Below are 26,478 nucleotides of genomic sequence, written 5' to 3' on the forward strand. Positions count from 1 at the left end.
TAACCATGTAGTGATTAAATATGTCCGTATATGATTGAAATGTTGACGAAAATCTGAAAAACATCCATCGTAGTTATCATTGACAAGTACTGCATTGGTCTATGTCCAAGTTGTGAAATGAACTGTTATCAATATGTTATAAATCATTGAAAAATGGGAAGATGAATCTTTGAGTAATATCAGTTGGAGTGATATTTTAATAAAAACCCTTAAACCATTGTGATCCAAATCAAATCCTTGAACACCGAAATAAATGTGATCACGTTTGTCTAAACCATTTTCGACAGGTGCTTGTTTGGTCTTGTGTTGTGTAGTTCAATTGACAACAAAACTGGCGTTTCGTGTACTTTGCGCTCAAAGGGAGAATCAGGTGCTCAAGTCTTGTGATAGGCACAAGGTTCCGATGTACATTGTTATCAAAGGGATACATCCGTCCTGATGTTTACATAGTTACAATACGTCACGTGTTGGTTGTTCACGTACAGTCTCGCCCATCTTCAGCACAGATCTCGGATGTACTAGACGTGTCAGTGTCAGAGGAAGACAGTCAGTGGAAGACCGAACCAGGAAGTATCATTATCAACATTGACAGCAAACGGTGAGACAGACTTATACATTTTGTCTCCACATTTTGTAATGGCAGTGAGAAAGGTTATACCGTTCTGGTATACTGTTCTGGTGGCCTCGTCCGATCGAGAGTTGATCACAACTGTACAATGTACCGTATTTAATCTATTAGACGCTGAAATACTCAATGTCGAAATGAATTCGTTACACGACGTTAGATCATGCCATGGTGCTACGACAACGGGATTGTCACGCTGAATTTAGCGGCGAGCCTTCAAAAATGACATGGTCACTACGAGTACAGGTCACTGGTGGTCACCATATCTTATCAGCTAGTGATAGACTGATAGCTGAAAATCCTCGCTTTCCAACACGATATGTAGCCACCCACGATCAGTGATACTGTTCATGTCGTCTGTTCATGTCGGCAGTCGAACTGGTGTTTTACCTTCCTGTTAATGTAAGCTGATCGTAGATGCATGGATTTTCTTGTGTCTACATTGTGTCATGGTGACTGTCAGTATGAAACTGTGGGATCCAAGCGGATCCATGAATTTTCAAGATTGGCTCCACCAATGCAAATCATTTTTAATGTGGTCTTTTGTCATTTTCACAAGGGAGGATGGGAGGAGTTATTGGAACCCTCTGATCCCCCAACCCCCAGGCTGATGACATTGATGACCATTTTCCCATGAATCACGGCAGTAGTTCTGAGAATTTTATTTACCACATATTCCAAGAAGTCTGTGGTGTACATTATTGAACCGAATTTCAATATCTATAAGCTTGAAAACCATGAACAAGTGGCACACTGATCTTTTATAATTTTTCCTGGCAAGAAGTGAAAACCTGAAATATATAACATGAAATATGCACTTTTGATAATTTTCATGATTGACATATAGCCATAGTTTTTTTTTAAAAATCCAAGCACTTGTAACATTAATTATTTGTGTCAGTGGGACTACAGAGATGTACCCTTGCCAAAATCAGAAACGTAACCTAGGTTGAGTCCAGTCTTCATTGGGCCTTTTTCTTGATCGGAGCTGTTGTACCTGGGATGCATTTTATTGCGTTTTATGAGAAACAAGCATATTGGTTTCTACTGAAAGTGGAAGTACAGCGACGTTACAGTGTAGAGGGACAGCGTGTTGACCATTAGGAAGGATCATTTGTGAACAGCAGGTGAAACCCTGAACTTACTCGGCTCTGCACGACTTATGCTTTGAGAGAAGTTCCTGCTTAAGTTTCGCCATTGTGGTTGTAGCCTTATCACTGGACTAACGCTTAGTCTCTGAATGTATATAATGTTGATAGTTACAAATATACCCATTTAAACTGAAAAGGACCCCAGTGAGATAGGAGATTCTGCATGAACCTGGGGAAATCTAGACTTGCTTCAATCAGAGCTTTGGACATTGCAGGGAAGGCTAGGCAATAGGGAAAATAATGTGGACAGATTAACTTATCACATTATTATAGGATATTTATATAGCACACATACCCACACAACTAGTAGATGCCCAAGGTGTTGGAGTGTTCCCTTGATCCGCAGATGTCTTTTTTCTGGCATTCTTTTTTAACCATCTCAACTCCCTGGGGAGTTAGGCACAGCGAGTTATCACACAGCCTCATCCTCACAAGGTACCCATTTGCAGCTGGGTGAACTGCGACACATTGTAAGAGTATTTTATCCAATGATACTGCACGTTACTATACCCGTTACTAGGTGTATGTACGTATTCGTGTGTACCCATGACCAGACCTTTCTCGTTTGTTAAGAAACAGACTGATTTTGAAACAGAAACAGACAGGTCTAATGCAAGCTTTCAGTGTGTGTTACATGTTGTTTGCAAAGGTTTTATAGATCTGCTACCACAACTGAAACAGGCCAGGTGCATGGAAATATCATTTTACCCATCAACATGATTAAAGCGACCGTATCCCTGGCCTTCTGTTGAGCTTTGATGGCTTAAAGTGGAGGATAACTACCCAAGAAATAGTTTTTCTAAATGTGTAGACTCTTCCAAAACTAAACAGGTGAAAAAAACCAAATAGACAATGTACTTGGCTATCGAGGCAGCTGTTAGGAACTCAAGGTAGGAGATTCATTGACTTCATATGACCTAGGATATGCAATCTAGACTTCGATAAACTTCTGAACTAATCAAGGTGGAAATTAGTCTTTTGTAACTTCAAGGTCACGTAAAACACAACTTTGCAGATTCTGATACCTTTCGGTATGGATGTACCGAAACAAATCATCAAAAATGCAAATTCAAGTTATAAAGTTGAAAAATAACGCGATGAAAAAAACGCGCGAAATCGGAGTTCAAACGATTCACTAATTTTCCCCCGAAAATTTCGGGGGAAATTGGGTTTCAACAGCTGGGCTGCGCTCATAGCATGTGCGCAGTGAAATAGGTTCGCACAACTTGGAAGCGGGCTGTCTGGTGAATACTCGGTGAAGGCTTTTGTGTTAGCTATTTTCCTAATGTTTTGTTGATATCTCACAGGCGCGAGCTTTTTATATGTTATGACAGTAAATAAACTGTTTATATAATTTCATTTGTCTTGTAACAGGAGGATGCTGTTTCCGGTCCTCAGGTCCGCAGGATTCAAGGGTTTAAAGTCATAATAATTACCAAACACAAGATTTTTAAAATCAAATAAATTTATTTTATACTTAACTAATATATCATAAAATCAACAATAAAATAAGTTAATCAAACAACAAAGATAATAAAGCCTACAAGGATCCTGTAAAAAAAAATGAAAACCCTATAAAATATACCTAAACTATTGCCCCTTATCCCAACTTAATTCCCCTAAATATTGTTCCCTATAAAATACAACAAAAATTAACTACCTAACATTATCTAACCAAAACTTAAGAAACTTAAAACTCTGTTTGCCCAGTCTACAGAAACAACAGTGAATTCCTCACCTTTCTTGTCTCTGTAAGACCCCAGAGTCCAGAGAAAAAAATAATCTGCTCTCTTATACCCCCAACCTTTAAATCTTACCCAATCAAAACCATGCTCTTAAAATTACCCAATAAATGCCTACAAAAGAAAAGTTCAGTGGACTGATCCCTCTGCTCATGAGATGCACATGCACTGGCACATCCCATTGCATAATGGGGAAGATGCATACTAGGCACTTGCCTAGCGGGTCCTCACCCCTCAAGAGCTAAATGGACCAGCCCACTGAAGGCTAAGCCTAGTGTTATTTTTAGCCCACCTTATGTTTAACCTGTCCCCTCCCTAAAACAATCCTGCTTTCTACTAAAAAAATAACCCTACCATTACAGTCTATTTCACCACACGTTCTTCTTACCGAGTCACTTTCTCAGTTCGATACTTCAAAGCAATGTCATTATTTAGCGTTGACAGAATTTCTAACTGTGATATAGATATGTTGTTGTCACAGACAAAACTCAATGTCTGGTTTTATTGACACCTGTGTGTCTGCCTGCCTGTCTGCTAATGACAATATTCAATACACAACTGCGATCACTGACCACATGCTTTTGAACACCAATCAGGCTATACACCATAAACAAAACGCATTGATTTATGGCCCGAGTTCGGTCTCTGTCACATTATGTAATTACACAGACAGGCAGGTGTGATACTTGAACACATGACATGTTATGATGTCTGTTGATTGCAAAATGTTATACACAAAAAATGAGCATGTATTTACAAAACCCAACATCTCTATATATACACACACAATGAGCCGTGCATGAGGGCGGCATCTGCAAATGAACCAGCCGTTACACTTGAGTGCACACCCACCCGCTCTGACTGGGTTCGGTATCCCGGCTGCTTCGTTTCGAGGGAGGTAAACCCAAGTACAAAATATTGCACTTTTGATTTGCGATTATACGCTTATAATTTTGTTTATTTGTTTTTTCATAATGAGCAATGCATATTATATGTCATGAAGAAGTGATAATTGTGTTTTAATTATGTTTGATTTTTTGGTTGCATGTGACCTTTAATGAAAAGAAAAAGCCTTTCGCTTCAGTTCGCCACTAATATATATAACATGCTCTCATGTGTGAAGAAAGGTAGGGACGGTAGAGTGGCTTAATGGTTAAGGTGTTGCTTGACACACTTGACTCGGTCTTGAGACCCGGGTTCCCCACATGGGTACAATGTGTGAAGCCCATTTCTTGAGTCCCCCGCTGTGACATTGCTGGAATATTGCTGAAAGCGGCATAACACCATGCTCACTGACTCACTTAAATTAAGTGAACTTTAAATTTCTTGACATGAATTTTGTACAGGGAAGCAACAACTATTTTTTGTCGATTCTATACACTTGAGCTACAGTGGTATTGTCTGCTCTGTTTTATAAAGACTATTTAAGGTAGGACTACTGACAATCCTTATGTATACAAGGAAAAGAATTAGAATCAGCACCACCCAGTACAGGTGTACTGAACGCAGTACACAGCAGGCAGTGTAGATGTTTGCTAACCGCCCAAATGACCTTGAAGGGAGCTGCACTGAAATAAAAGTAATGCTTGTGTAGAATATTGACTGTACCACCTAGGGATGGCTGTTGATAAAGATCATGATATAAGGGCAATGTTATTTTTCAGGGCATTATCGTTTGCAATAGCCCTGAATGTCTTTCATTAACTGCCGTTGAAAAGACATAGGGCTTCTGCAAATGATAATGCCCTGAAAAATAGCTTTGCCATTATTATCCCCCGCAACTCGTTTTGCAGGGGGTATTGAAATGGAGTCCGTCTGTCCGTCCATCCGTCCGTCCGTCCACATTTGTCTTTTCCGGAGCAGAACTCTAAACCGTTCAATATTTCTTCCCCAAACTTGGCACATAGATAGATCTGGTGGAGTACTGGTGCCTTTTGGTAGTTTAAGAATTCTGAATAAAATATTTTTGGCATTTCCATGGCAACAAGTTCGACTTAGACTGAAATTGGTGGTAGTGCTCTTTTCTGGAGCAGAACTCTAAAACCGTTCACTATTTCTTCACCAAACTTGGCACATAGATTGGTCTGGTGGTGTACTGGTGCCTTTTGGTAGTTTTGGAATTCTGAATAAAATATTTTTGGCGTTTCCATGGCAACAAGTTTGACTAAAACAGAAATTAGTGGTAGCTAAAATGGATAAATTTAAAAACAAACAATGGTATTGGTTTTGAAGCATTTGCTGCTAACAACAAACGACGGAAGTCACTGACACACTTTTTACAAATATAGAAACGTCATAGAACAAAACAGATGACATCACTGTTGAGAGTGACGACATTCGACCTTGACCTTTGCCCATACTACCAGCCGCCAATTTTTTTTCAAGGCTCAACAACGTTAGAGTTCCAGTCGATGTTTTCATTGATGCATGTTGTAATTTATGGTACAATTGTTAAGGTTGACAACCGACAAGAAAGTGCGTAATGGCACAGGTACCTGTGACGAATGTGAGTCAGAGATATCGTTAATATTGAATCCAAGCTGAGCTCCTTATGACTTTGGGGGCATTATCAAGTTACAGTGGCCTGCACATTATCTGATAACGTGAGGGCGTTTTAATGACAATTCTATCCATTTTAGTTATAAACATTGATAATCATTAACTAAATATCGATTGATTATCAATAAATATCGGAGACATATTTTTGAGCAAGTATGCCAATAATCTCTGAAAATATTTCACATGACTGGTGAGTTGTGACATGTTTTTTGCATGGATTATTAACAAACACCTGCCATATAGCTGGACAATTTCTGAGTGTGGCATAAAACTAAATTCACTCACTCTTTACGCCTGGACTACCCAGGGATGCTTAGGAGCACAAGGTCGCAGGTTTTGTTTGTCATTTAACACTGCACTAAGCATTATTCCAGCTATATGGTGTCAATCTGTAAATAATCGAGTCTGGACCACACAATCCAGTGATCAACAGCATGAGTATCTGTCTATACAATCAAGGTCGCAGTAACCCCAAATTGGTGTAAAGCTGACTAAAGTGTGCAACCAGCGAGATGTCTTAAAATAATATTCCCGACTGGGATTAATCAATGTTCATTTTCTGAAATCCACATTGACTAAATGTGATAATAAATCATTTTGGACAATCGTTAACCAGAAACGTGGCTTTAAATTTAACAAGATTAAAGCTTCCGAGTCGGTTGATTATTTTGAAACGTTGTTTAGAGGTGTTTGCACGTCAAATGTTGAGGCAGAGTTTTATGAACTATTTCAAACGTTAATAGATTCTATCGATGTTGATCTCATTACCCCTACTGTAGATCAGGAATATCTTGGTAGGAAAATATCCATGCAGGAAGTTGTCGACGCTGTAGAGAGTATGCAGTTAGGTAAAGCGCCGGGTTTTAGTGGGATAAGTATAGAGTTCTTCAAACATGCTCCAATCAGTTGCTTCCAAATGTTGCAGTTTCTGTTTAATGCCATACTATCTTCAGGGGTATACCCGTCAGCCTGGACTCTAGGTGTTACTATTCCTCTGCATAAAAAGGGCAGTGTAAATATACCTTCTAACTATAGACCGATTACACTTTTGGAAGTTTCAGGAAAGATATTTGCTAAAGTCATTAATATCAGGTTGTATGCATGGGCTCAGCAAGAAGAATTTTTCACCCCAGAGCAAGCTTGTTTTAGACATGGTTTCCAAACAGCTGATAATATTTTTATTCTTCATACAGTCGTTAATAAATACTTATCATTATATAAGGGACAGCTGTACTGTGCTTTTGTCGATTTAAAGGCTGCGTTCGATTCTGTTGACAGAAATAGTTTACTTTACAAGCTGTGGCTTGGAAATGTGAAAGGAAGGACGTTCTCTTTGCTTAAAAATATGTACCAAAATGTAAAGTCATGTGTCTCACTTAAAACAGGTTATACCTCTTTCTTTGAATGCATGTATGGAGTACGCCAAGGATGTCACCTATCTCCATTTTTGTTCTCCTTTTTTTATCAATGATCTAGTTGAATATTTGTCTGCTGATAATCAGAGGTGTATCGATTTACATTTTATTGAACTGTTTATTCTGCTGTTCGCCGATGACATTGTTCTATTTGATGGCACAGTTCTAGGGCTGCAGAAGAGAATTGATAAGTTAAGCACGTATTGCAATAAATGGAAACTTAAAATAAACATTGATAAGACTAAAATTATTGTTTTTAGAAAAGCAGGTAGACTGAGGAAATATGAAAAATTCTTTTTAAATGGAACCCCTTTAGAGAAAGTCTCATCATATAAATATCTCAGCGTCCATTTCTCTTGCTCTGGAAATTGGTATCAAACCCCAAAAATGTTAGCAGAACAATCCTGGAAAGTACTGTCTATTGTCAGGTCCTCTATGAAAAACTTTACAAATTTACCACTGAAAGTCTTATTACATATATTTGATGTTAAAATTCTTCCAATCTTGATGTATGGTTCCAAAGTTTGGGGTTTTCATCCCTCACCAAATATACAAAATATTCATGACAAGTTTTGTAAGCAAATACTGCACCTACCTATTACTACTCCAAACATCATTGAACATGGTGAAATAGGTCGCTATTCTTTGAAGGTTAATATCTACTATAAAATTGTGAAATACTGGACCAGGTTAATAAGTCAAGATGAGATTATAATTTTGTATAAAGTATATAAATATCAGTATTGTTTAGCTGAAAAGAATCGTGATTGTTGGGCTTTGAGAGTTAAGAAACTTCTCTTCAGCTATGGTTTTGGAAATGTTTGGGTTGATCAACAAATTACAAATGTAAACTATTTCCTCATGCAATTTAAGCAGAGGTGTATCGATATTTTGATCTTCAAATGTGGGCTTCAGATCTTGAAAAATATACTAAACTAGACTTTTTCAGACGGATGAAAATGACTGTGTCAGAAGAATATTACATTAGTGCTGTTAATGTGAAGGTATATTGTATTGCCCTTTGTAGATTTTGCTGTTCAAATCATATGTTAATGATTGAACATGGAAGACGTTTAAATCTTGCACGCAACGAACGGTTGTGTTCCTTGTGTGTTATTCCTATGATCGAATCAGAATACCATTTTTGCCTTGAATGTCCATTCTATTCTGAGAGCATCTCTCATACCACGTTTTTATCATGTATATCCTTCTGAAAACAAGCTAGCTCTACTGTTTACTTCTCAAAATAATATTGTTATAAACAACCTTGCTAAATATATATTTTTAGCTATGAAAAAAAGAAAGAAATATTTTGGATCCTGCTGATCTTGTGTTCACATCTCTGTACAATTATACCTCTATGTTCATTCCGTCACTTTTATGGCGCTTCATGTCATATCTTGAATCCTTCTGACATGTATGAGTATAAAGGCCCGGTGGCCCCCTTACTGAATAAACACACACACATCTCACTAAAACAAAACAAATTTCAATGCCATGAGGAGATATGTTTGTGTTTCAGTGTTTAGCAGATCTACTTTCATATTTCAACTATTATATTTTGTTTTCTACAAAAACAGGATGAATAAACTTTGTATCTTTTCTCCTGTAACTCTTTTCCATACTCTTGATCAAATTTAACCGATTTCCAGTGCTACTAACATGCCAAGGTAGTCATGTTCTTATCTCTGTACAGGAAATGGAAAAATGTTTGATGTGAAATGAAACTGCCAAATTCGTACTAAGCATGCCTGGGAAAATCAGCAATGTCTGAACTGAATTCTCAATCGTAGATTTGGTTCATATCTCGCTATCATGTCTGATCTATCTTAACTTATTCCGAGTGCTACTAAACTGTTCCCAGCGGTACTAAAATGCCCAAGTAAAGTCATGTTCAAATTTCTGTCCAAGAAATGGATAAATGTTTCGAAATGAAATGAAACTGACCAATTCCTAGTAAGTATGCCTTGGAAAATCAGTGATGTCTAAACTCTATAATCAAATAATAGATTTGGTTCATACCTCTCTATCATGTCCTTCTGTATCATTTGGTTCAAATACTCCCTATATTCCGCTTCCAGTTCCCTAACATCCAGAAGAATCATCTTTACTGAGAAGATCTGTCACAGTGCGGACTTCAGCTTTGTTTGTTAGGCCTTGTTCTTTGGCCATGTTGGCTGTCGGGGCAGTGGGGTAGCCTTGTGGTAAAGGCGTTCGCTCGTTACACCGAGGACCTGAGTTCGATTCCCCACATCGGCACAATGTGTGAAGCCAGTTTCTGGTGCCCCCCACCGTGATATTGCTGGAATATTGCTAAAAGTGGCGTAAAACTAGACTCACTCACTCACTCCTTTTCTGTCCAATTCTGCTTCAAATGAACCACTGACATCCATCTGTAAAAGAACTGAAGGAAATGTTGATCAGACAATTGTTGTCTTTTCAAGTTACCAGAACATTACTTGTCTTGTGTGATTTCTTCAACAGAGCCATGGCTGGAAGTGGACCTGGATTGAAAACCCCAGACCTGGTGAAGAAGGTCGCTTCTGCCAACTCCCAGTTTGGTCTGGACCTGTACAAGAAAGTCGCCTCAGACCTGAAGGATTCCAATGTGTTTCTGTCTCCCTTCAGCATCTCGGCAGCTCTGGCCATGACCCAGCTGGGAGCTCGAGGTGACACAGCAGCTCAGATGAACCAGGTCCTGAAGTGGACTGACCTCCAGGACTCTGTACATCCAGGGTTTGAAGACTATCTGCGTCTTCTGAAAACACATGGAGACTACGTACTTACAACAGCCAACCGCTTGTTTGTGAATGATAAGGCCAAGATTCTGGATGAATTTCTACAGAAGACAAAAAGCATTATGGTGCTCAGGCTGTTCTATCTGACTTTGTGGGCAATGGAGCTGGAGAGGCGGAGAAGATCAACCAATGGGTGGAATCGGAGACCAACAGCAAGATAAAGGATCTGATCACCGGTGGAATCGATCCACTGACAGCTATGATCCTTGTTAATGCCATATACTTCAAAGGCAACTGGGCAGAGAAATTTGATCCGACAAGGACAGAGAAGGGCACATTTAAGGTGAAGCCTGGAGAGACGGTACAAGTTGATATGATGCGGATGAAGAAGAAGTTCAAGTTTGGCCTAAATGATGAACTGAACTGTTCTGTGTTGGAACTGCCTTATGTAAAGGAGGACCTTAGCATGTTTTTCTTGTTGCCTTACAAGGATGATGGTTTGGGAGAACTGGAAAGCAAACTGAATCATGAATCTTTGACGGAAGCCTTAAAACGCGTGTTCACAAAACTACTGTTGACATCTCTATGCCCAGATTTGTATTGGAATCAAGTTTTGAGCTGAATGAAGTCCTGAAGTCACTTGGAATGTCTGATGCTTTTGACAAGCAGAAAGCCGATCTGTCCGGAATTGATGGAACCCGGCTCCTGTACGTCTCCCAGGTGGTCCACAAGGCCTTCCTGGAAGTGAACGAGGAGGGAAGTGAAGCTGCCGCGGCCACAGCAGTTACGATCAAGAAAAGATCCCGGCCTATTATTGAGCCTTTCAAGGCAGATCATCCCTTCCTGTTCCTCATCCGTGACAACCGAGCCGATGTTGTGCTTTTCATGGGCAGACTTTTTCGTCCTCCGACAGCAGGCTCAGCTGGTGTTTCACAGAAATCTGAACTGTAGAGCTGTTGATATGATTCTGTTACAGATCAATGTTACTGTTATTTTGACTCTCTCCATTGATTTAATGAAGTAGATTGTTTGACTGAAACTATTCATACAACTGAATATTAGTTGAAACCTATTGGAGGGCTTCTGTTCAATATCATAGGCTGTCATTATGAATGCAGATGACCAATCTTTGACTAACTTTGTTTTAATTTAAACTGTGATCATTCCTTATGGTATTAAGGGGCATTTTGTGTTGATAGGAAGTCAAAAGGTTTGGAGAACTGGGAATGCATATCAACTTCTCATCCTTGTATTGAAAGCAGCATTTGAAATTCCTCGTATTGAGGAAGCATGGTTTAAAATTGGCGCTGATCCGTGGCTTATTGACAGTCTGGAAATCTGATAATTGTCTTCAAACAGTCGTTTCTGGGTCTGTTAGTTCCTATGGAATTATGATAATGACGATGAATACCAATGTCATAATTAACAATAAGATCCTATATATTGTACTACATTTGCATTGAGAAACATGGTTAAAGCTGCACATTAAAATTACCCAGGTCAAAGGGTCAGTTCACACTTGCCATTCCTCTGTGTTCCTGAACCTCAGATGCTGTTTACACAAACCTTACCTTGCCCGACTGTGACACAGAATTTGGCTTATTGCTGGGGATGTCATACCATACATATCTTGATACCAAGCTGCCTGTGAGGGGATAGAAATCACATCTCATCCTACCGGGTACCTGTTTATGTCAATATGAGTGAGTGAGCATGGTTTTATGCTGCCTTTAGCAATATTCCAGCAATATCACGGCAGGGGACACCAGCAATGGGCTTCACACATTGTACCCATGTAGGGAATCGAACCCGGGGTCTTTAGCATGACGAGCTAACGCTTTAACCACTATGCTACCCCACCGCCCCTTATGTCAATATGAACAGAGGATTGTTTTGATCAGACCCACTTGCCTAAGATTGGTTGGTTGGTTGGTGGCACTCAGCAATATTCCAGCTAAATGGCTGCGGTCTGTAAATAATCAAGTCTGGACCAGACAAACCAGTGAGCAACAGCATGAGCATCGATCTACAATCAGTGAGCCTGACCACCCGGCAACGTTAGTCGCCACTACGTCAAGCATGGCTTGCTAAAGACCAATTTGCTAAACAGCTCAGATGGTTGTGCACAGTTTAACAGGCTGTCAGAAGAAAGTACACATGCATTACTCAAGTCACATGCTACCAAGACGACATGGCTCAAGGTCATGTTCTGCCTTTTGTGCCTCGTAAGGATGGGAAAGCCACATTAACTTGGTGCGCCTAGAAGGCAGCAAGAGTTGTATGATCCCCAGGGAGTTGAGATTGAAAATATGATGTGCCGTTGTGATGGACATCCAATGATCGAGGGAAAACAAATGTCAGTATAATAATAATATTTAAAGCAGGTCATGTCATATTGCAGGGGGTTAGAGCCCACCCACACATTGCATTTGCTGTTACAGACGTTTTCTGTACTCTGTGTTGAAGTATCTTCATGTTATTTGTCAGTGATCTGATACAATAGACTGTCAAGAATGTACTGCTGCTTTCAAGCCATGACTCTGAATAGTAACTAGCAAAACCTGTTTGATGTGCTAAAAATAAACATTGATATTCAAAACACCAACATTTTCTGGTTAAACTGGTTTGAGAGCAGGTTACTTGATCAGGCCAATAAATGAGGTAAATATTTTAAACTTTAATGACATTTGGAGTCCTCAAAGATGCATGGGAAGACAAGGTCGCAGGTAACCTCTGCTTGAAGTAAGGCTGACTAAAGTGGTCTGTGTGGCCATGTTGCTGGGTTTTGTTTTGTTGGGTCATGCTTCAGTCAGTGCTTTGTCTATTCTGTGCAACCAGCAAGAGGTCTGTACATAGTATTCTTGACTGAGATTAATCAATGTTCATTTTCAGAAATCCCGATTTTACTTGAGATGCTTTTCCTAAGTTGAGCCATTGATGCTATTCATCTGAATTTTGTGAATAGATGAACAAGAAGAATGTGTACACGAATGTCATTGTGGTCAGTTGGGTAGTCTGAGGGTTAAAGTGTTTGGTTCTTCTAATGGGTAAAAGTGCAAAGCCGTGTCAGGTGTCCCTATCATATTGCTGGAATATTGCTAAAAGTAGCATTAAAAAAACAACTCACTCACTCACTCACTAACTCAATTTCATAGTTCAACTATTATATTTTGTTTACTAAAAACAGAATGATAAAAATGTCTATCTTTTCTCCTGTTACTCTTTTCCATACTCTTGATCTATCTTAACTGATTCTGAGCACTACTAAACAATTCCCAGTGGTAATAACATGCCCGAGTATAGTCATGTTCAAATTTCTGTCCAAGAAATGGAAAAATGTTTCGAAATAAAATGAAACTGACCAATTCCTAGTAAGTATGCCTTGGAAAATCAGTGATGTCTAAACTCTATAATCAAATGATAGATTTGGTTCATACCTCGCTATCATGTCTTTCTGATTCATTTGGCTCAAATACTCCCCATTTTCCCCTTCCAGTTCCTAAACATCCTGAAGAATCATCTTTACTGAGAAGATCTGTCACAGTGCGGACTTCAGCTTTGCTTGTTAGGCCTTGATCCTTTGCTGTCCAATTCTGCTTCAAATGAACCCACTGACATCCATCTGTAAAAGAACTGAAGAGAATGTTGATGAGACAATTTGCTGTCTTTTCAAGTTACCAGAACGTTATTAGTCTTGTGTGATTTCTTCTACAGAACCATGGCTGGAAGTGAAAGTGGACTGAAGACCCCAGACCTGGTGAAGAAGGTCGCTTCTGCCAATTCCCAGTTTGGTCTGGACCTGTACAAGAAGGTCGCCTTAGAACTGAAGGACTCCAATGTGTTTCTGTCTCCCTTCAGCATCTCGGCAGCTCTGGCCATGACCCAGCTGGGAGCTCGAGGTGACACAGCAGCTCAGATGAACCAGGTCCTGAAGTGGACTGACATCCAGGACTCCGTACATCCAGGATTTGAAGACTATCTGCGTCTTCTGAAAACACAGGGAGACTACGTACTTACAACAGCCAACCGCTTGTTTGTGAATGATAAGGCCAAGATTCTGGATGAATTTCTACAGAAGACAGAGAAGCATTATGGTGCTCAGGCTGTCCTGTCTGACTTTGTGGGCAATGGAGCTGGAGAGGCGGAGAAGATCAACCAATGGGTGGAATCGGAGACCAACAGCAAGATAAAGGATCTGATCACAGGTGGAATCGATCCACTCACAGCTATGATCCTTGTTAATGCCATATATTTCAAAGGCAACTGGGCAGAGAAATTTGATCCGACAAGGACAGAGAAGGGCATGTTTAAGGTGAAGCCTGGAGAGACGGTACAAGTTGATATGATGCGGATGGAGAAGAAGTTCAGGTTTGGCCTAAATGATGAACTGAACTGTTCTGTGTTGGAACTGCCTTATGTAAAGGAGGACCTTAGCATGTTCTTCTTGTTGCCTTACAAGGATGATGGTTTGGGAGAACTGGAAAGCAAACTGAATCATGTATCTTTGACGGAAGCCTTAAAACGTGTTGTTCACAAAACTACTGTTGACATCTCTATGCCCAGATTTGTATTGGAATCAAGCTTTGAGATGAATGAAGTCCTGAAGTCGCTGGGAATGTCTGATGCTTTTGACAAGCAGAAAGCTGATCTGTCCGGAATTGATGGAACCCGGCTCCTGTACGTCTCCCAGGTGGTCCACAAGGCCTTCCTGGAAGTGAACGAGGAGGGAAGTGAAGCTGCTGCAGCCACAGCAGTTACGATCATGTTTTTATCCCTCCCTATCACTGAGCCTTTCAAGGCAGATCATCCCTTCCTGTTCCTCATCCGTGACAACCGAGCCGATGTTGTGCTCTTCATGGGCAGACTTGTTCGTCCTCCCACAGCAGGCTCAGCTGGTGTTTCACAGAAAACTGAACTGTAGAGCTGTTGATATGATTCTGAATTAGATCAACATTAATTAAGTAGATTGTTTGACTGAAACTATTCAAAGAGCTTCTGACAGTTTCCGGAAGTAGGCTAGTATATTGTTATTGTTTCCCCAGATGAAGGTACAAGAGTTCAGTAGGGATGTAGATACTGATGGTTATTGGTATTCTTTACGTGTAACACCATATCCGACATTGAGGACCATATCCATAGTTAGAGACCATATCCGTTGTTGAGGGCCATATGTAAATTTAAGGACCATATCCATTGTTGAGGACATATGTAATGTTAAGCACCATATCCGTTGTTGAGGACCAAATGTAATGTGGGGAATCAAACCAGGGTCTTCGGCATGACAAGCCAGTGGTTTAACCACTAGGCTACCCCACTGCCCCTGTGTGAGAATGAACAGAGGATTATTTTGATTAAACCCACTTGCCTTAGAAGCCACCACATGTGTTACATGTGCTTCAGTGTGGGGAGGGACTGAACACCCAGAAAATGTCAGGAGTCAAACTGCCGAATGTGGTCATTGATCCAACAACTTCTCTAATGCAACTTGATTCACCTGATCTGTGAAGTATGCACTTTACACAGGTCAATGTGCTACCACATAATGACAACCCTACAGATGTATATCAACAGAAAACTGTATATTTGCTTCACTTATGGTTCAATGGAAAATAAATTTATTCAAATTAAAAAGTGCATCTTTCAATGCATATTCACAAAGTCATCTTTACTGAAAGGTGATGATTATTTTGTTTTACTCTATCACGGGTTTAACTGTTTGTTAGGATTTTCAAAGATGCTTGAGAAGAAAAACTTGGAGGTAACCTCGGCTTGACCTAAAGTTGACTGAAGTGAATTGGGTGTCCGTGTTGCTTGGTTCGGTGTTGTTGGGTCATGCTTCAGTCAGTGGTTTGCCTATCCCAGATTCTATTATGTTCCATGAGCAAGATGTCTGGAGATAATCATGATAATAGTCTCGGCTGACATTAATCAATGTTCATTTTCTGAAATCCACATTTGACTCAATGTTTTACGTAAGTTATGCTATTGCTGTGATTTATCTGAATTTTGTGAGTACCGGTAGATGAACAACAAGAGAGTGTACTGGAATGCCATCAAGGTCAGTTGGGTAGTCTTGTGCTTAAAGTGTTTGAGTCTTCTCATGGGTAAAACGTGCGAAGCCCGTGTCTGATGTCTCTGTGATATTGTCGGAAAATTGTTAAAAATGGCATAACAAACCCAACTCACTCACAATCACACTCACTCACTCAAACTCACTTAAATCCACTCATTCACTCACTGCACTGATATTCCTTGAGTAAGTGAATGAGTAAGTGAGTTGGTTTCCAGCATTATCATGGCGGGGGACACCAGAAATGGGCTTCACACAAATTACCCATGTGGGGAATCGAACCCTGGCCCTCGGCATGATGAGTGGAAGCTTTACCCACTAGGCTACCCCACAGTCCCCTGGAGCTGGGCGTATCTGGGCGCTGAATTCAGTTAGATTACATGAGGTAGTTGATTAATATCTTAAATATCAGAAGTGGATGCAGAATTTTGAGAAAGAGAATGGAAGTACAAGGACAGTATATCAGATAGATATTAGTAGTATCTGAAAAGGGCACTTCCGGGAAATCCCCCACCCCTTGGTTCTGACAGTGAATTTGGGGGATGGATATGTCACAAATGGGAAGCTAAAAGCAAAATAGATTTTAGTACCATGAGGATATATGTTTGTGTAAAAGGTTTTAGCTGAGTCTACTTTCATAGCTCAGCTATTTTATTTTGTTTTCTACAAAAACAGAATGATAAAGATTTTCTACTGTTGCTTCTCCTTTTCCGTACTCTTGATCCATCTTAACTGATTGTGAGTGCTACCAAACAATACCCAGCACCACTAACATGCCCAGGTATAGTCATGTTCTTATCTATGTCTAAGAAATGGGAAAAAAAGGAAACAAAAATGACATGTAACTGCCCAATTATTAGTAAGCCAGCCTTTGAAAACCTGCAGTGTCTTAACTGAATTATCAATCGTAGATTTGGTTCATACCTCTCTATCATCTCTTTCTGTATGATTTTGCTCAAATACTCCCCATTTTCCCCTTCCAGTTCCTAAACATCCTGAAGAATCATCTTTACTGAGAAGATCTGTCACAGTATGGACTTCAGCTTTGCTTGTTAGGCCTTGATCCTTTGCTGTCCAATTCTGCTTCAAATGAACTGACATTCATCTGTAAAAGAACTGAAGAATATGTTGATCAGACAATTGTTGTCTTTTCAAGTTACCAGAACATTACTTGTCTTGTGTGATTTCTTCTACAGAACCATGGCTGGAAGTGGAACTGGACTGAAGACCCCAGACCTGGTGAAGAAGGTCGCTTCTGCCAATTCCCAGTTTGGTCTGGACCTGTACAAGAAGGTCGCCTTAGACCTGAAGGACTCCAATGTGTTTCTGTCTCCCTTCAGCATCTCAGCAGCTCTGGCCATGACCCAGCTGGGAGCTCGAGGTGACACAGCAGCTCAGATGAACCAGGTCCTGAAGTGGACTGACATCCAGGACTCCGTACATCCAGGGTTTGAATACTATCTGCGTCTTCTGAAAACACAGGAAGACTACGTACTTACAACAGCCAACCGCTTGTTTGTGAATGAAAAGGCCAAGATTCTGGATGAATTTCTACAGAAGACAGAGAAGCATTATGGTGCTCAGGCTGTTCTGTCTGACTTTGTGGGCAATGGAGCTGGAGAGGCTGAGAAGATCAACCAATGGGTGGAATCGGAGACCAACAGCAAGATAAAGGATCTGATCACTGGTGGAATCGATCCACTCACAGCTATGATCCTTGTTAATGCCATATACTTCAAAGGCAACTGGGCAGAGAAATTTGATCCGACAAGAACAGAGAAGGGCACATTTAAGGTGAAGCCTGGAGAGACAGTACAAGTTGATATGATGCGGATGAAGAAGAAGTTCAGGTTTGGCCTAAATGATGAACTGAACTGTTCTGTGTTGGAACTGCCTTATGTAAAGGAGGACCTTAGCATGTTCTTCTTGTTGCCTGACAAAGATGATGGTTTGGGTGAACTGGAAAGCAAACTGAATCATGTATCTTTGATGGAAGCCTTAAAACGTGTTCACAAAACTACTGTTAACATCTCTATGCCCAGATTTGTATTGGAATCAAGCTTTGAGATGAATGAAGTCCTGAAGTCACTTGGAATGTCTGATGCTTTTGATGAGCAGAAAGCCGATCTGTCCGGGATTGATGGAACCCGGCTCCTGTATGTCTCTAAGGTGGTCCACAAGGCCTTCCTGGAAGTCAACGAGGAGGGAAGTGAAGCTGCCGCGGCCACAGCAGTTATATTCATGAGCAACTCGCTCCCTATAATTGAGCCTTTCAAGGCAGATCATCCCTTCCTGTTCCTCATCCGTGACAACCGAGCCGATGTTGTGCTCTTCATGGGCAGACTTGTTCGTCCTCCCACAGCAGGCTCAGCTGGTGTTTCACAGAAAACTGAACTGTAGAGCCGTTGATATGATTGTGAATTAGATCAACTTTAATTAAGTAGATTGTTTGACTGAAACTATTCATAGAGCTTCTGACAGTTTCCAGAAGTAGGCTAGTATATTGTTGTTGTTTCCATAGATGAAGGTTCAAGAGTTCAATAGGGATGTAGATACTGATGGTTATTGGTATTCTTTACATGTAACACCATATCCAACATTGAGGACCATATCCATAGTTAGAGACCATATCCGTTGTTGAGGGCCATATGTAAATTTAAGGACCATATCCATTGTTGAGGACATATGTAATGTTAAGCACCATATCCGTTGTTGAGGACCAAATGTAATGTGGGGAATCAAACCAGGGTCTTCGGCATGACAAGCCAATGGTTTAACCACTAGGCTACCCCACCGCCCCTGTGTGAGAATGAACAGAGGATTATTTTGATTAAACCCACTTGCCTTAGAAGCCACCACATGTGTTACATGTGCTTCAGTGTGGGGAGGGACTGAACACCCAGAAAATGTCAGGAGTCAAACTGCCGAATGTGGTCATTGATCCATAAATCCTCTAATGCAACTTGATTCACCTGATCTGTGAAGTATGCACTTTACACAGGTCAATGTGCTACCACATTATGACAACCCTACAGATGTATATCAACAGAAAACTGTATATTTGCTTCACGTATGGTTCAATGGAAAATAAATTTATTCGAGATTAAAAAGTGCATCTTTCAATGCATATTCACAATGTCATCTTTACTGAAAGGTGATGATTATTTTGTTTTACTCTATCACGGGTTTAACTGTTTGTTAGGATTTTCAAAGATGCTTGAGAAGAAAAACTTGGAGGTAACCTCGGCTTGACCTAAAGTTGACTGAAGAGAATTGGGTGTCCGTGTTGCTGGGTTCGGTGTTGTTGGGTCATGCTTCAGTCAGTGGTTTGCCTATCCCAGATTCTATTATGTTCCATGAGCAAGATGTCTGGAGATAATCATGATAATAATCTCGGCTGACATTAATCAATGTTCATTTTCTGAAATCCACATTTGAGGTTTTCGTAAGTTATGCTATTGATGTAATTTATCTGAATTTTGTGAATAGATGAACAACAAGAAAGTGTACTGGAATGTCATCAAGGTCAGTTGGGTAGTCTTGTGGTTAAAGTGTTTGAGTCTTCTCATGGGTAAAATGTGCGAAGCCTGCGTCTGATGTCCCTGTGATATTGTCGGAAAATTATTAAAAGTGTAATAAAAAACCCAACTCACTCACAATCACACTCACTCACTCAAACTCACTTAAATTCACTCACTCACTCACTGCACTGATATTCCTTGAGTAAGTGAGTTGGTTTCCAGCAATATCATGGCGGGGGACACCAGAAATGGGCTTCACACAAATTACCCATGTGGGGAATCGAACCCTGGCCCTCGGCATGATGAGTGGAAGCTTTACCCACTAGGCTACCCCACTGTCCCCTGGAGCGCTGGAGCGTATCTGGAGCACTGAATTCAGTAAGATTACACAAGTAGTTGATTAATATCTTAAATATCAGAAGTGGATGCAGAATTTTGAGAAAGAGAATGGAAGTACAAGGACAGTATATCAGATAGATATTATCAAAATCACTGGTAGTATCTGAAAAGGGCACTTCCGGGAAATCCCCCATCCCTTGGTTCTGACAGTGAATTTGGGGGATGGATATGTAACAAATGGGAAGCTAAAAGCAAAATAGATTTTAGTACCATAAGGATATATGTTTGTGTAAAAGGTTTTAGCTGAGTCTACTTTCATAGCTCAGCTATTTTATTTTGTTTTCTACAAAAACAGAATGATAAGGATTTTCTACTGTTGCTTCTCCTTGTCCAAACTCTTGATCCATCTTAACTGATTGTGAGTGCTACTAAACAATACCCAGCACCACTAACATGTCCAGGTATAGTCATGTTCTTATCTATGTCCAAGAAATGGGAAAACAGGAAACAAAATGACATGTAACTGCCCAATTATTAGTAAGCATGCCTTCGAAAACTTGCTGTGTCTTAACTGAATTATCAATCGTAGATTTGGTTCATACCTCTCTATCATCTCTTTCTGTATGACTTTTCTCAAATACTCCCCATTTTCCCCTTCCAGTTCCTAAACATCCTGAAGAATCATCTTTACTGAGAAGATCTGTCACAGTATGGACTTCAGCTTTGCTTGTTAGGCCTTGATCCTTTGCTGTCCAATTCAGCTTCAAATGAACTCACTCACATTCATCTGTAAAAAGAACTGAAGAATATGTTGATCAGACAATTGTTGTCTTTTCAAGTTACCAGAACATTACTTGTCTTGTGTGATTTCTTCTACAGAACCATGGCTGGAAGTGGAACTGGACTGAAGACCCCAGACCTGGTGAAGAAGGTCGCTTCTGCCAATTCCCAGTTTGGTCTGGACCTGTACAAGAAGGTCGCCTTAGAACTGAAGGACTCCAATGTGTTTCTGTCTCCCTTCAGCATCTCAGCAGCTCTGGCCATGACCCAGCTGGGAGCTCGAGGGGACACAGCAGCTCAGATGAACCAGGTCCTGAAGTGGACTGACCTCCAGGACTCCGTACATCCAGGGTTTGAAGACTATCTCGTCTTCTGAAAACACAGGAGACTACGTACTTACAACAGCCAACCGCTTGTTTGTGAATGATAAGGCCAAGATTCTGGATGAATTTCTACAGAAGACAGAGAAGCATTATGGTGCTCAGGCTGTTCTGTCTGACTTTGTGGGCAATGGAGCTGGAGAGGCGGAGAAGATCAACCAATGGGTGGAATCGGAGACCAACAGCAAGATAAAGGATCTGATCACAGGTGGAATCGATCCACTCACAGCTATGATCCTTGTTAATGCCATATACTTCAAAGGCAACTGGGCAGAGAAATTTGATCCGACAAGGACAGAGAAGGGCATGTTTAAGGTGAAGCCTGGAGAGGCAGTACAAGTTGATATGATGCGGATGGAGAAGAAGTTCAGGTTTGGCCTAAATGATGAACTGAACTGTTCTGTGTTGGAACTGCCTTATGTAAAGGAGGACCTTAGCATGTTCTTCTTGTTGCCTTACAAGGATGATGGTTTGGGAGAACTGGAAAGCAAACTGAATCATGTATCTTTGACGGAAGCCTTAAAACGCGTTGTTCACAAAACTACTGTTGACATCTCTATGCCCAGATTTGTATTGGAATCAAGCTTTGAGATGAATGAAGTCCTGAAGTCGCTGGGAATGTCTGATGCTTTTGACGAGCAGAAAGCTGATCTGTCCGGAATTGATGGAAGTCGCCTCCTGTATGTCTCTAAGGTGGTCCACAAGGCCTTCCTGGAAGTGAACGAGGAGGGAAGTGAAGCTGCTGCAGCCACAGCAGTTAGGATCATGACAAGATCGCTCCCTATAATTGAGCCTTTCAAGGCAGATCATCCCTTCCTGTTCCTCATCCGTGACAACCGAGCCGATGTTGTGCTCTTCATGGGCAGACTTGTTCGTCCTCCCACAGCAGGCTCAGCTGGTGTTTCACAGAAAACTGAACTGTAGAGCTGTTGATATGATTCTGAATTAGATCAACATTAATTAAGTAGATTGTTTGACTGAAACTATTCAAAGAGCTGCTGACAGTTTCCGGAAGTAGGCTAGTATATTGTTATTGTTTCCCTAGATGAAGGTATAAGAGTTCAGTAGGGATGTAGATACTGATGGTTATTGGTATTCTTTACGTGTAACACCATATCCGACATTGAGGACCATATCCATAGTTAGAGACCATATCCGCTGTTGAGGGCCATATGTAAATTTAAGGACCATATCCATTGTTGAGGACATATGTAATGTTAAGCACCATATCCGTTGTTGAGGACCAAATGTAATGTGGGGAATCAAACCAGGGTCTTCGGCATGACAAGCCAATGGTTTAACCACTAGGCTATCCCACCGCCCCTGTGTGAGAATGAACAGAGGATTATTTTGATTAAACCCACTTGCCTTAGAAGCCACCACATGTGTTACATGTGCTTCAGTGTGGGGAGGGACTGAACACCCAGAAAATGTCAGGAGTCAAACTGCCGAATGTGGTCATTGATCCAACAACTTCTCTAATGCAACTTGATTCACCTGATCTGTGAAGTATGCACTTTACACAGGTCAATGTGCTACCACATAATGACAACCCTACAGATGTATATCAACAGAAAACTGTATATTTGCTTCACGCATGGTTCAATGGAAAATAAATTTATTCGAGATTAAAAAGTGCATCTTTCAATGCATATTCACAAAGTCATCTTTACTGAAAGGTGATGATTATTTTGTTTTACTCTATCACGGGTTTAACTGTTTGTTAGGATTTTCAAAGATGCTTGAGAAGAAAAACTTGGAGGTAACCTCGGCTTGACCTAAAGTTGACTGAAGTGAATTGGGTGTCCGTGTTGCTGGGTTCGGTGTTGTTGGGTCATGCTTCAGTCAGTGGTTTGCCTATCCCAGATTCTATTATGTTCCATGAGCAAGATGTCTGGAGATAATCATGATAATAGTCTCGGCTGACATTAATCAATGTTCATTTTCTGAAATCCACATTTGACTCGATGTTTTACGTAAGTTATGCTATTGCTGTGATTTATCTGAATTTTGTGAGTACCGGTAGATGAACAACAAGAGAGTGTACTGGAATGCCATCAAGGTCAGTTGGGTAGTCTTGTGCTTAAAGTGTTTGAGTCTTCTCATGGGTAAAACGTGCGAAGCCCGTGTCTGATGTCTCTGTGATATTGTCGGAAAATTGTTAAAAATGGCATAACAAACCCAACTCACTCACAATCACACTCACTCACTCAAACTCACTTAAATCCACTCATTCACTCACTGCACTGATATTCCTTGAGTAAGTGAATGAGTAAGTGAGTTGGTTTCCAGCATTATCATGGCGGGGGACACCAGAAATGGGCTTCACACAAATTACCCATGTGGGGAATCGAACCCTGGCCCTCGGCATGATGAGTGGAAGCTTTACCCACTAGGCTACCCCACTGTCCCCTGGAGCTGGAGCGATGTGGGCGCTGAATTCAGTTAGATTACGCAGGTAGTTGATTAATATCTTAAATATCAGAAGTGGATGCAGAATTTTGAGAAAGAGAATGGAAGTACAAGGACAGTATATCAGATAAATATTAGTAGTATCTGAAAAGGGCACTTCCGGGAAATCCCCCACCCCTTGGTTCTGACAGTGAATTTGGGGGATGGATATGTCACAAATGGGAAGCTAAAAGCAAAATAGATTTTAGTACCATGAGGATATATGTTTGTGTAAAAGGTTTTAGCTGAGTCTACTTTCATAGCTCAGCTATTTTATTTTGTTTTCTACAAAAACAGAATGATAAGGATTTTCTACTGTTGCTTCTCCTTTTCCGTACTCTTGATCCATCTTAACTGATTGTGAGTGCTACCAAACAATACCCAGCACCACTAACATGCCCAGGTATAGTCATGTTCTTATCTATGTCAAGAAATGGGAAAAAAGGAAACAAAAATGACATGTAACTGCCCAATTATTAGTAAGCATGCCTTTGAAAACCTGCAGTGTCTTAACTGAATTATCAATCGTAGATTTGGTTCATACCTCTCTATCATCTCTTTCTGTATGATTTTGCTCAAATACTCCCCATTTTCCCCTTCCAGTTCCTAAACATCCTGAAGAATCATCTTTACTGAGAAGATCTGTCACAGTATGGACTTCAGCTTTGCTTGTTAGGCCTTGATCCTTTGCTGTCCAATTCTGCTTCAAATGAACTGACATTCATCTGTAAAAGAACTGAAGAATAGGTTGATCAGACAATTGTTGTCTTTTCAAGTTACCAGAACATTACTTGTCTTGTGTGATTTCTTCTACAGAACCATGGCTGGAAGTGGAACTGGACTGAAGACCCCAGACCTGGTGAAGAAGGTCGCTTCTGCCAATTCCCAGTTTGGTCTGGACCTGTACAAGAAGGTCGCCTTAGACCTGAAGGACTCCAATGTGTTTCTGTCTCCCTTCAGCATCTCGGCAGCTCTGGCCATGACCCAGCTGGGAGCTCGAGGGGACACAGCAGCTCAGATGAACCAGGTCCTGAAGTGGACTGACATCCAGGACTCCTGTACATCCAGGGTTTGAAGACTATCTGCGTCTTCTGAAAACACAGGGAGACTACGTACTTACAACAGCCAACCGCTTGTTTGTGAATGATAAGGCCAAGATTCTGGATGAATTTCTACAGAAGACAGAGAAGCATTATGGTGCTCAGGCTGTTCTATCTGACTTTGTGGGCAATGGAGCTGGAGAGGCTGAGAAGATCAACCAATGGGTGGAATCGGAGACCAACAGCAAGATAAAGGATCTGATCACTGGTGGAATCGATCCACTGACAGCTATGATCCTTGTTAATGCCATATACTTCAAAGGCAACTGGGCAGAGAAATTTGATCCGACAAGGACAGAGAAGGGCACATTTAAGGTGAAGCCTGGAGAAACAGTACAAGTTGATATGATGCGGATGAAGAAGAAGTTCAGGTTTGGCCTAAATGATGAACTGAACTGTTCTGTGTTGGAACTGCCTTATGTAAAGGAGGACCTTAGCATGTTCTTCTTGTTGCCTGACAAAGATGATGGTTTGGGAGAACTGGAAAGCAAACTGAATCATGAATCTTTGACGGAAGCCTTAAAACGCGTGTTCACAAAACTACTGTTAACATCTCTATGCCCAGATTTGTATTGGAATCAAGCTTCAAGCTGAATGAAGTCCTGAAGTCGCTTGGAATGTCTGATGCTTTTGACGAGCAGAAAGCCGATCTGTCCGGGATCGATGGAACCCGGCTCCTGTATGTCTCCCAGGTGGTCCACAAGGCCTTCCTGGAAGTGAACGAGGAGGGAAGTGAAGCTGCTGCAGCCACAGCAGTTATGATCATGTGCAACTCGCTCCCTATAATTGAGCCTTTCAAGGCAGATCATCCCTTCCTGTTCCTCATCCGTGACAACCGAGCCGATGTTGTGCTCTTCATGGGCAGACTTGTTCGTCCTCCCACAGCAGGCTCAGCTGGTGTTTCACAGAAAACTGAACTGTAGAGCCGTTGATATGATTCTGAATTAGATCAACATTAATTAAGTAGATTGTTTGACTGAAACTATTCATAGAGCTTCTGACAGTTTCCAGAAGTAGGCTAGTATATTGTTGTTGTTTCCCTAGATGAAGGTACAAGAGTTCAATAGGGATGTAGATACTGATGGTTATTGGTATTCTTTACATGTAACACCATATCCAACATTGAGGACCATATCCATAGTTAGAGACCATATCCGTTGTTGAGGGCCATATGTAAATTTAAGGACCATATACATTGTTGAGGACATATGTAATGTTAAGGACCATATCCATTGTTGAGGACCAAATGTAATGTGGGGAATCGAACCAGGGTCTTCGGCGTGACGAGCCAACGCTTTAAAGGTCACATGCAACGTAAAACACAACTTTGCAGATTCTGATACCTTTCGGTGTGGACATACCGAAACAAATCGTCAAAAATGCAAATTCAAGTTATAAAGTTGAAAAATAACGCGATGAAAAAACACGCGCGAAATCGGAGTTCAAACGTTTCACTAATTTTCCCCAGACTTTTCTGGGGAAAACGGGTTTCAACAGCTGGGCTGCGCTCATAGCACGTGCGCAAGTAAATAGGTTCGCGCAGCTTGGAAGCAGGTTGTCGGGTGAATACTCGGTGAAGGCTTTGGTGTGAGCTATTTTCATAATGT

At 40.9% G+C, this 26,478-nt stretch overlaps 3 protein-coding genes and 2 pseudogenes across 7 annotated transcripts; all 5 read left to right on the forward strand.

Annotated features, from left to right (window-relative positions):
• Positions 1-337: 337 nt before the first annotated feature.
• Positions 338-11,746, forward strand: LOC124261091 (annotated as a pseudogene).
• An 850-nt stretch (positions 11,747-12,596) lies between these two features.
• LOC124261088 (leukocyte elastase inhibitor-like) lies at positions 12,597-19,423 on the forward strand. 5 transcript variants are annotated; one of them, XM_046695408.1, is made up of 3 exons: positions 12,601-12,891; positions 13,727-13,846; positions 17,400-19,423. In XM_046695408.1, exon 3 carries the CDS (start codon positions 17,426-17,428, stop codon positions 18,698-18,700), a length of 1,275 nt encoding a protein of 424 aa, XP_046551364.1. In that variant the 5' UTR covers positions 12,601-12,891; positions 13,727-13,846; positions 17,400-17,425; the 3' UTR covers positions 18,701-19,423. The 5 variants fall into 5 exon arrangements, with proteins under 5 accessions (XP_046551366.1, XP_046551364.1, XP_046551363.1 ...); XM_046695407.1 differs by having other exon boundaries at positions 12,871-12,956; XM_046695410.1 differs by lacking the exon at positions 13,727-13,846 and having other exon boundaries at positions 12,597-12,891; positions 17,497-19,423.
• On the forward strand, positions 12,885-15,151 carry LOC124261090 (leukocyte elastase inhibitor-like). Its single transcript, XM_046695412.1, has 2 exons — positions 12,885-12,972; positions 13,945-15,151. The coding sequence occupies exons 1-2, from the start codon at positions 12,911-12,913 to the stop codon at positions 15,149-15,151; spliced, it is 1,269 nt and encodes a 422-aa protein (XP_046551368.1). The 5' UTR covers positions 12,885-12,910.
• A 1,275-nt stretch (positions 19,424-20,698) lies between the features above and the next one.
• On the forward strand, positions 20,699-22,986 carry LOC124261087 (annotated as a pseudogene).
• An 898-nt stretch (positions 22,987-23,884) lies between these two features.
• On the forward strand, positions 23,885-26,165 carry LOC124261092 (leukocyte elastase inhibitor-like). The gene is given in 3 exon segments (XM_046695413.1): positions 23,885-24,828; positions 24,830-25,396; positions 25,399-26,165. Coding segments are annotated over 3 exon segments (1,200 nt in total). The 5' UTR covers positions 23,885-24,591; the 3' UTR covers positions 25,795-26,165.
• The last annotated feature ends 313 nt before the right edge of the window (positions 26,166-26,478 follow it).

Source organism: Haliotis rubra, unplaced genomic scaffold, assembly GCF_003918875.1.
Source record: "Haliotis rubra isolate DU_JTF1 unplaced genomic scaffold, ASM391887v1 Scf789, whole genome shotgun sequence".
NCBI lineage: Eukaryota > Metazoa > Mollusca > Gastropoda > Lepetellida > Haliotidae > Haliotis > Haliotis rubra.

Excerpts from the sequence above, each read along its gene's own strand:
- LOC124261090 (XM_046695412.1), top strand. The coding sequence starts at position 12,911 with ATGACATTTGGAGTCCTCAAAGATGCATGGGAAGACAAGGTCGCAGGT. Across the intron at positions 12,973-13,944 it reads GCAGGTAACCTCTGCTTGAA|AACCATGGCTGGAAGTGAAA; the intron begins GTAAGGCTGACT and ends TTTCTTCTACAG.
- LOC124261088 (XM_046695408.1), top strand. The coding sequence starts at position 17,426 with ATGTTGATCAGACAATTGTTGTCTTTTCAAGTTACCAGAACATTACTT.